The sequence below is a fragment of the Pyrgilauda ruficollis genome, unplaced genomic scaffold, assembly GCF_017590135.1.
Source record: "Pyrgilauda ruficollis isolate IOZ18807 unplaced genomic scaffold, ASM1759013v1 scaffold109, whole genome shotgun sequence".
In the NCBI taxonomy this organism is placed as follows: Eukaryota; Metazoa; Chordata; class Aves; order Passeriformes; family Passeridae; genus Pyrgilauda; species Pyrgilauda ruficollis.
Window position 1 is genome coordinate 515635 of NW_024509099.1, and position 10774 is coordinate 526408.

General features: G+C 35.8%; 1 protein-coding gene across 1 annotated transcript in view; it reads left to right on the top strand.

Annotated features, from left to right (window-relative positions):
• Positions 1–6393, top strand: part of CD226 (CD226 molecule) — a 29081-nt gene extending 22688 nt beyond the window's left edge. The window contains 4 exon segments of the mRNA XM_041472781.1: positions 241–334; positions 503–545; positions 1528–1732; positions 6349–6393. Coding sequence (XP_041328715.1) covers positions 241–334; positions 503–545; positions 1528–1732; positions 6349–6393 — 387 coding nt within the window.
• The last annotated feature ends 4381 nt before the right edge of the window (positions 6394–10774 follow it).

The window sequence follows — 10774 nt, forward strand, 5'->3', positions numbered from 1 at the left end:
GCTGCTGGAATTTTTGGGCAACATATTCCCCAAATCAAAAGGCCTTTTCAGGGTTTTATGACACAGTGCGAATCTCATGCATGTTGCAGTTTGCAAGTCTACCTGGATTTTTATTGTATTTATTGGTTTCAGTGAGAAAGTCAGCAATATCAGCATTATATCGGAATTAGATATTTTAGACTATAATATCATGTATGATGCCGTTTCCTCCACTATGTTTCTGACTAAATCTATGTCTTCAGAAAGAAGAGGAGGATCACAGAGGCTTTATCAAAAGCTCTGTACTCTACTCAGATCTGGTTAAGGTCACCTGTTGAGATGAAGATTACTCATGGTTTGTACTGTATATTTATTAAGATCTTTCTCTTCTGTGTCTACTTTTTATATCCCCATAATCTTGTAGTCTAATCTTAAACTATATAGGCAGGAAAAATTGAAGATTTTAAAATATGATTACTACTATACATGATTTTTTTGATGAATACCCCTTAATGCTTTACAGCTACATTCAGAGACTACTCTGGGCTATGTATTATTGTCTCTTGGTAAATGTCTTTTTTCCTCAAGTCATCACTTGTAAAACTGAGGCAAAAAATCATATTGTGTGATACTCTTTGTCTAATCTGGTTTTTCCAGTTCAGCTTCACTACAATTCTTTAGGATAGATGTTTCAGTGCACCTTTTTTTTTTTTTTTTTTTTGTTTTTTTGTTGTAGCAGTCTGTGTTTTGGAACACAGAGTCTTTTTTTCCCCCTTAATAATCCTATTTAAGCCCTGAAGTTTAGAAGTGGAAAGACAAGGAGCCAATTTCACTGCTTCTGTCTTGTCTCTTCACACCCTTAATCGGGGGTGTGTTTAGGGAAATGAGTGTTCATGGTGGATGTGAGACCCCATTTTCACAGTGGATGTGAGAATGCCTTTCCACCTATCTCCTCCCAGATCTCACTCCTGTATGATCCAGTGACAAGCTCCACTGTCAATGTCACTGTCAATATATCCTGATAAAGCCAATTTCTCTCATTCTGATGGTTGGGTCACTGTTTGTACCGGGATGAAGCTCTTCCTAGAGTGGCCATAGGTTAGGGACCAGTCTTTTGCTTCAGAAATCACCTTTCCTCCATACCAGTTTACCCAGGCATTGTAAAATTTAGTTGTCTTAATGAAATGACTAATTCTTAGCATAGTCAAGAGCTTCAGAATAATTCATGTTTTAAGATGGGTGTAGGAGAGACCGCATCAGTATCTGAAGAGTGTGTGTGAGGGGAAGGAGCATTTCACTGGTGCTTTATCAGGGGGCCGATGTGAGACAGCTGGGAAACATATTCAAGCTGAAACTTCTTTTTTTTCATATGACTTGGATCTGAAAAAAACTATTTGTATTGATGGTTTCATACTTCCCAATAATAAGTCAGCATCTGAAGAAAATTTTTTCTGCTCTTTCAAAGCAGTAGTTGCTTTGAGAAAAGTCCTTCAACTTTTTCTTTCTTTTTTTTTTCCTTTTAATGTTCTTCTAACCTCCTTCTAACAGTTATGGAAGATCCAATTTTCATGGCATACACAGCAGAGAAAGAAGAGGAGAATAATCATCACTCAGGCAGACAGAGGAGATTTATGTCAACTGCAAAAATGTCTCACAAAAACATAAGAAAAGATCATTAGGTTCTTTCTTAAGAATGAAGCAATCAGAGCACAGGCCTTTTATTTACAGAATAGACTTTATTTTCTCTGTGCTGGTAAGATGTGGAAGGTCAAACTGGCTGTGCTGGTAGGGCCTGAGCTGCTTTGGCAGGACAGTGATGAGACCCTGGCTGTTTTGGTGTTGTATTGCAGCCTGCAGAGTTACCCTATCCCATAATTCATATGCAGGATTAGAGACTATTTGTACTTCTGCAATAGAAACACTTTTACCTAGTAGGTGGACTCTTAAGGATCAGTTTTAGAACACTCTAATATGCAGAATGGAGCTGCATACGTTTACATAAAGTTAATTTGGTCTGAGAAATCTATGTGTATGAGAAGCCTACGTGACAGGGTAAGAAAGAAAATGTGTTTGATGTTGTCTATGTTCATGGTTTTTGCATCTCAAATTGAGAGCTCTATGGAATAATAAATACCCATGATTTTCCACACAGGAGGTGTTATTTTGCTGCCGGGCAAACAGTGCTATTCAGCTGACAAAAGCAAATGTATCAGGGCTCCTTGAACCTAGATTTAAAAGTATGAACAGCAGCTTGGTATCTGACAGCTTTGTGGTTTCACAGGCTTCTTGCCACTCACCACAGTAATTTCAGTGTTTTCGTTTTGGGGATGCAATTGAAGTGTAGCCCCTGCTCTCCTCCCCCACTCCTTCACGCCCTTCACTTCTCCCCATGCCCAGAAGACAACAAAGCAGGAAGACTCTGTCACTGTCAGGTTATATTTAATAATTTATTATAAGGTTTAATTGAGCAAAAAATAAATGAGAACATGGAAGGTATATGAGTAAATGGTGCAAAGCAGAAGAAAGCATGACTGAGAACATTTACAAAACAATACACATACATATGTAGTTGTATGTGCGCATACGTATATATTCTGCTGAAACCTACAGAAGAAATCACACAGAAATTGAACAAACAGACAAAAAAAAGTCATTAAACAAACAGAACTAGAAGGCAGACCTGAGAATTAGGATCTATGCATCTTTTGGCCTTTTACAAATCTGCTGAATTACTGAGGACAGAATCCCAGTAAATGAAAGTGTGTTGTTACCACGACAGCTGATAATCATCCATGTCAGCATACTGCAAACTGCGTGCCTGGCCCACCTATGCCTGATTCCACTTTTCTCTTGAAGCATATGCAAAAATCTTGCTGGATATGGCGTTTGGGGTTTTTGTTTGGGTTTTTTTTGAAAGGAGTTAGTGGTGGAGGCATCATGAGCCTGCCTACAAATCAAGTACCGGTTTGCTTGGCTGGCTAGGAAGGGCATCACAGCCTGACAGTGAAAAGCACATTTTGCACAGCCTTCTCCAGTGAAAAGCTTTCTTCACGTGCACAGGAAAATAGGAACCTAGTTTCTTCTGAGAATAACATGGACACAAGGCTTTTCTTCACTATTTGAGCAATAAGAGCGTCATGTGGTTATCCTACACTTCAGCTAAAAATCTAAAATCCTAAACTAAAGCGTCCTTTCAAATTACACTGAAGACTTAAATTGTTTACAATGTCATATACCATTAAAAACATCTTCTTTTGGTTTTCTGTACTCCTGAACAAGGACGTGTTTCAATGGAGGTTTTTTTTTTTAAATTTCACTTGCTGAAGGTTTTCAGGTATATAAATGCTTTAATGTGAATTTGATGAGGATACACAGAACTGTACTACTAACAAGTTGGTTTATTTCCTGAGTTATCAAATGTCATAGCAGTTAATTCTAACTTGTGCACAGCCTTACAAATGAAACCTTGTAGCACTGGGTCATTTCTTATGATCCCCCGATAGTAATAACGATGTAATGGATTTGATTACACAGAAGGTCTCAGTTGGAGTCCTGATACACTAACATCCATAAACTGAGAAGATGGTATTGTTTTACTGCTTTTAGAGACCGTCAGAATACATCCCTGCTTTACTGAAGGTAAAAAACAGGGAGAGGTTGAGTTTAAATATTTGGAATACCAGATTGTTTTGATTATTTGTGGTACTGCCCTTATTTCTTTTCTTGGCACTTTCAGCTTGTATTTTTGAAACAATTGCTTATTTTTGTGATTTGAAGACAAAATAAAATCTATAGTGCACTCCTTTGCAGGTATGTAATCTGTTTTAATTCAAATTCCGTAAACATATTAGTTCTACCAGTAGGATAATCCACAGGGAAAATCACATCACACATAGCATAATAAGAACAATATGTTATTTTTTTTTTCAAAAAACAATCCCAAAACAACAGCTTCATTTCTGTGCCATAGTAATATCAGTGAACAGCAGCTGAACAAGTGACAAATTAAAACCAAAAAGAAAACAACCCCAAACTTATCAACATTCTTATTGGTTTAAAAACTAGCAAGATACACACAAGAGAAACTTCCAAAAGCTCAATTTGAAATGCAATATTATAACTCTTTAAATATTTTATGAGTCTGGCAGGTTGGGACCCAATATTTGGTGTTTGGATTATGTAAATAGACTTTCCAGCATAAACAAACCATGGTTTATTGCTGCTTAGTTTCAGTATTTCCCATAGATTTGTCCTTTCCTTTTGGATTTTTAAAAATTTCTTTTGAATAAACTCCACCAACTGTAATTCGGAATTTTATGTTTAACAGTTACTGTGCTGTTTCATGCTATATCACTCGCTCAAGTAGTTAAGAGGGAGGAAAAAAGAATCAATGAAGCAAAATGACACAACCATGGATAGCAACTAGCTCAGCATACCATCTAAACTGCAAAGTAGTTCTGGGTTTTTTTTTTAAGTCTTAGAAACTTTGCTGAAAGGAAATAAATGTAATAAAATATATTGTCATTAAAAAACTGAGTTTTGAATACCTTGAAGGGTATTATAGGGTAACTACCATCTGTGTGATTTGAAAATGAATATATGAGATTAAAGAAAAGTAAAACCTTTTCCATAATAATAAAAATAATCTTTTTCATTGGGTCAAAAAGAGAAATGTTTAAATTCAATCTTCAAAGGAATAGTCAATGATCAATAGTACAACTAAGTCTTTAAAGGGTGTAAACTCAAATCTCTTTGAAAAAGACTTATGAATGTAGGAAAGGCAGTCACCGAAGTTTGAATCAACAGGATGAAAAATAAACTCACAGTCTACGAAAGAAGGTGAAAGTTAGAACCTGTTATCTTCTTCATTAATTTCAGACACATTCCTCTACCTTAAAGAACTTCTCTGACTGTAATAAGTTCATGATACTGCTCCTTCTGCTAGTCTTCTGCTCTCCCTTGGCTGTGTGTCTTGGGGTAAAACAAGATTTCAGTGAGGAAACAGGCTGTTTTAAGGGCTGGACCCACCAAGGAACACAAGAAGCTGGATACCCCCTCTTTTGGAAGGGTAGTTCAGCAATTAACCTTCTTTATGACCTTCACCTGACCTAAATTCCCACCCACCTTCTCTGTTTGAAGAATGCTCATACATAGCTTGTTCTAACTATACTGCACAACTTAACCACCTGCCTCCTCTCCAGGTGTTATCCCAGGACCAGGGGACAGGAGGAAAGGACCAAGGACACACAGCAGGCAGAACAGTTGAAGTATAGCTGCTACCAGCACTTGCTAGTTTACTCCTGAGAGTTCCAAATAAGACACGTTCCTTCAGAAAAAGGAAAGATTTAATATTCAGAGGATTGTTCAGAGGATTGATCTCACTACTAGTTTCATTTCTAGGGTGTTTTTTTTTTTTTGTTTGTTTGTGTGCTTTTTCGTGTTTTTTTTTTTTTTTTTTTTTTTTTTTTTTTTTTTTTTTTTTTTTTTTTAAGGGCGATGATTATTGTTTTTGGAATCATAAATATATCAGGGCACCAGGACTCTGATTTTTCAAATTTACTTTAAAATCTTATGTGCATCATGCTCCTTTAGATATACTCTGTTATGGAGCTCTGTGAAAACCCAAATCAATGGTATTTATTTACAGAAGCTGAAACTCTGCCTCAGTGAGTACTCCCTAGTGCAATTTCCTTCAAAGCTGAGATGCTCAATAGGAGTTAATCCTCTGAACAGCTTTGTAAGTCTGACACTAAAGGTTATTTCCAAAACCAGCCCGTCTGTCTACAAGATAGGTGCTAAAATGTTCTTTTAGGCTGCAGACCCCAGGAGTAGAAGCTGTCCGCCAAGTTCTCAGACTGTATTGTTCAAGGTGTAAGTAAGGCAACATAAAAAACATTTCCAAAACACACACATTCCTGGAGAACCCTGTTGGGCTAGAGCACAAGACACATCTTCACAGCTGTGCCCTGCTGGGGTGTGCTGTCAGGGTATGTGTGGGCTCAGGGGACCGCTGCTCCTTTGATATCTCAGGCAAATGGTTCCACCCCAGGCTACAGACCCACAGCAGTCTTCCAAACTAAACTGGACCAGGCTTTTCACTGCCACGTGAAATTCTGGTTCATCCAGCATCATACCTGCCAAATCACTCAGGTGATTTGGGAGACCCTTCCCAGTTCTCTCCCAGCCTGCATCAGACAAGTAAGCATGCTCTCTCCCCTGCCCTCTGAAGTGGGGCTCCTGCACAGAAACAACTCATATTTTTAGGATGAAGAAGAGCCTGCAGGGCTTGGTAGGACACTCTTCTACCAAGAGGGTGCTTGTCTCTGCTTTTGTCCATAGTTTTTTTTTGTTGTTGCTCTTTTCTAATAGTACAATGCATTGAGAGTTATGAGAAGAGAACAAGCATCTGGATAACCGTGGGATAAATGAGTGATGAGTTTGCCAACATTTTTGTTAAAGCAGGGGAGCCTCAGGAATACTGAGATAGCCTCAGCTGTGTGTCCTCAGATATTACTGGGGCAGGCTGCCACCATGTCACAGGACTGACTAGTGCCACTGCTCTGACTAATTTCTTGGCCCTGATTAGGCTTGATTTATAAAGCTGTAGATTAACCTTACTATCTGTGCTATAGAGTTAGAGTTAAATATCCCTACATATAATTAGAATATAATGTTTGAGCTAGAAATATCAGAGGAAATGTACAAAGCTATCCAACACAAACTTCAAAAGATTATTTCCACACTATCCACATTGTTAGCCTGTATAGTTAGATAAGATAATTAATATGAATTACTAGCATGGCTGACATATTTCTTCTAACCTTAGGCTTACTTAAAAAGACAACTTTGTAATTTTACAAAAAATGCATGTCAGTGGTTCTAAAGGGTATTTAACACCTGTCTTAACAGTTTATTCAATTGGATTGTTACACTAAGTAATTAATTTGTAGCATTAACCAGTAAATTTTATAAAATTATTTAAGTGATCAATGGGTTATCATACTAAGATATAAACAAGAGCACAGTATCTTTCTTTTTTCTTCAATATTTTCTCTGTTCATGCTGATGTCTATATGTGTATTTGAAAAGAGGAATGTATGTTAGAAATATTTGTATGTATTAAAATTAATCTCTAATAATTAAATTAGTCTTTATTAAAATTAATTAAAATTAATATTTAATACTATTTTTTCCTACTGAAATAAAACTGTCTTTAGCAGACATTTATTATTTTCTTTGAAATGTCTATAATTTACCCAACAACTTTAGAATGGGAGGAACCTTCCTACAGAACTCTGTCAGAACATTTTGAAATTAGAAGCAAAAAGGTTGAGCACCTCTGTATGTATTTTTATGCATCATTAAGGAAGATATCACCCAGAATTCAATGATTCTAAATCATACTTTTAGTATGAAATACTAAAATATTCTAAAAATATTCTAAATCATACATTTGAAATATTCTAAATATTCTAAAAATATTCTAAATCATACTTTTGACAATACCTGGCTGCAGTGAGTTCCACAAAGTTGTGTGATGACATCAGCGGTGGGTTATGCAAAATACTGTTTTTCTGTGTTGCATAATTCATGTCAGGCAGGCTGGTACTTGGTTCTTCCAGCCAGGTTTTCATTAGGGAAAATGAACCCATCATGCTTTGTACAGAGTAATGTAGAGCTGTGAATCAGACTGAACACACAACATTGTTTCCAGCTCCTGATGAAAGAGAAGAATAATTTGGGAATATGAATTTGGACTATGGGAAAGTGTTTTGTGCTCAACATGGCCCACTGCTGTGCGCTTAAGTCTTTGTCAATTTCTCCTAATATTTTCAAAGATTACAGAATCTGGTTTTATTTTTGCCTATTTCTTACCACATTTTTCACTTTCATAAATTTCTCCACCTTTCTATAATGATGATTTTCAAAGAAATAAAAGATTAGCATGTGTCATTCTTTGGTAAGGAGTCATAACACTTCTTTTTTCCATGTATTTTCTGTTTTTCCTTGCAACCATCTCAAATTAGAACAATTTCAAAAATGCAGTTCTGGATATCTCCTGTCACAGCCCATCATTTGTGGAAACTCAGGAAATGTGACAATAAACGTCCACAAAGAAAATTTTATTTTATGTAATTTATTCTGCTTTAAGTATAGGAGCAATGATGAAAATAAATGTATAACTGAAACCCTTATCTTGGTTATTGGTATGGAATTGCCAAACCAGCCAATTAATTTTGTGCTGTTTTCTATGCCCACTCTGACTTGCTATCACAATTTTTTAAAAAGACTGAAAACAATGTGTCAGTTGATTAAAAATTAACTTCATTCATGTAAAATAGTCTCACAGGAAAAAATTTACTGTAAAATACACTAATGTACTTGACAATTTCAGGATTGTATATCTGTTGAACCTCCTGAAGATCTCTGTATCAAAGCAACAAAAAACCCCAATGAAATTCATTTTTTGGCACTTTAAATATGATTTTAAAAAAGAATAACTTCTTCATATTAGAGAGCCTATTACTTTTTGAGCTTGCATTTAGTTTAAAAGGAAATACTGTCTCCATTACAGCTAGCAATATTCATAACAATATGGACATTTTCAAATGCTTTAATTATATTTAATCATACTTAAACCTCAGTTACTTTCATGGGTTTTAATTGTGTCTGTAAAAATCTGTCGAGCTGCATAAGCTTGTAAAAATCCTTGCAAAGTGAAACTTCCATTTTCTTCAATAGCACCACTTTGCCAGCATATTTTAATATTTAGGTTTCTAAGCACAATGCAATTTAAATAATTGCTGAATACACAAGACCTTCACCCATCACCTTTTACTGTCTTTTAAGGACCTGGACAGGGAGACAAACTTCTTGTTACAACAAGAGAGTCAATATTCTTTGTGGTTTCTTTCATTCCGCCATAAGCTTATCTTTGTTTCCAACATACCTCACCTTTTTATCTAAAATAAAAAGTGAAGAGCATTTATTTATAATATCAAGTACAAACACAGCCCCCTTCATGCAGTGCAAGACTTTATATCTGCAGAATTCATATATCCAGCCCTTTGATTTTAAAGTTATGTCACTACAGTGGTGTTGCACAGTCATTACCTTCTACTTACAAAACACAGATGGGCATTTTGACCAGTTCTCTGTGGTTAAAAATGTAAAATTCTAATATATCCTCTTGTGTTATAAGTGTGTTTGGAAAGAGTCACAAGTATTTGAATGATGTATGGAAAAATGAAATTTTCCGGTGCTGTTGGATCTATTCTCATAATCAAAGAGCAGCTTTTCACACTTTTTCCACTGTTCACTCCATTCCATGTGTGGATAAAAGCCACACTTATTCCTTTGCAGCAGGTATAAAAAAGAGCCAAAATACACTGATGTTAAACACTAAAGCAGATATTAATTGGAACTCATTACTCCTTCCTTTTTAGTATTTCGTAAATAATTCTATATTTCATGCTAAAATGCACAGCCATTAAGGACAGTTATATTTTCTAATGCAAAACCACCCTGCATTTTCTAGGTTACCAGATGAAAACTAGCACATGTGGCTGGTGAGCTAAGTCTAAGTAGAGGTTTATATGCTACAGGCTGATGGTCTTTGTCAGTTCTAGAGATCAAATATCTCAAAAAACCCTACTCCTCATAGTATTGCCCTTTAGACTGAAAAGCTGAACAAGCATGAAGTTAATTCTTTTTCTGATAAATGCAGTACATAGATATGATTAACGATTGACCTTTTTTTCTCTTTGCCGTAAGCAGGTAAGGGTCGTCACAGATTGCCTGCACTTTAGCAACTTCTAAATAAATGGGTGCCTGAAGGCTGTATTTTGTACTTAAATTATTGCTATAGAGAGCACTTTAAAACACTTTTTCCCTCAGACACTCAATTTCAACCCCTCTTCCAGCAAAGTCTTATTAACTTAGAACAAAACTTGATTATAGTTTTCTGCATCCCAACAGGATTCCTATACATGTGTTGTGGAATGAACTATTTTTCCCGAAATGTCATAGTAGACTTTTGACAAAACAAAAAAGAGCAGCTATTGTCAATGTCTCAACAAACTTTGGTTTGTCAATACATTTTCAAGTTTTACTTGTAGCTTTTGTGGAACCAAAGAAGAAGAAAACAAACACAGCAAAACCTCTCAAGGACAGAACTTGATACATGTCTGCCACAAAAAGTAATGTCTGAATATTTACTCAGTATGACAGCAAAGTCCCTGCTACAAGAGATTCCCCTTTCTTTTTCCTTTACATGGGCAGATGAAATTGTTTCAAAGCAGTATACTCACAGACAGTTTAAACTATAAATAATGACATGTGGCTGTTTAAAAAATGGGACTATTCAAGTTCCTTAGCACCATGTGATGATTTATTAGCAGTCTCTTTAAATTTCACCTTTTCTGCACCAAGTGACTTCAAAATCAAAAGTACCAGCATGCATCAATCTATAATATTCACAGTAAAGATATATTAGTAACTATATTTAGTAATGCCATGTGTTATTGGTTCATAGGGGTGAATATATTGTTATCAAAGGGTGATTTCAAAAAAAAAGTAAATCACAGTTACAATTATATATTCATATCACACCCTCTGAAATAGAAATAAAAGCAAAAGCTTTACTTTATTTCTTCTATTTTATCACGTACTAATGCTAAGTTCCATTTGTACCAGCTGCACCTGGTTATCACTGAAGACATTTTGTTGCCCTCCATTCCTTCACAGCTCATTAGCTGAAAATAGAGAGCAACTCTTGGGTCAGGAGTAGTCTGTG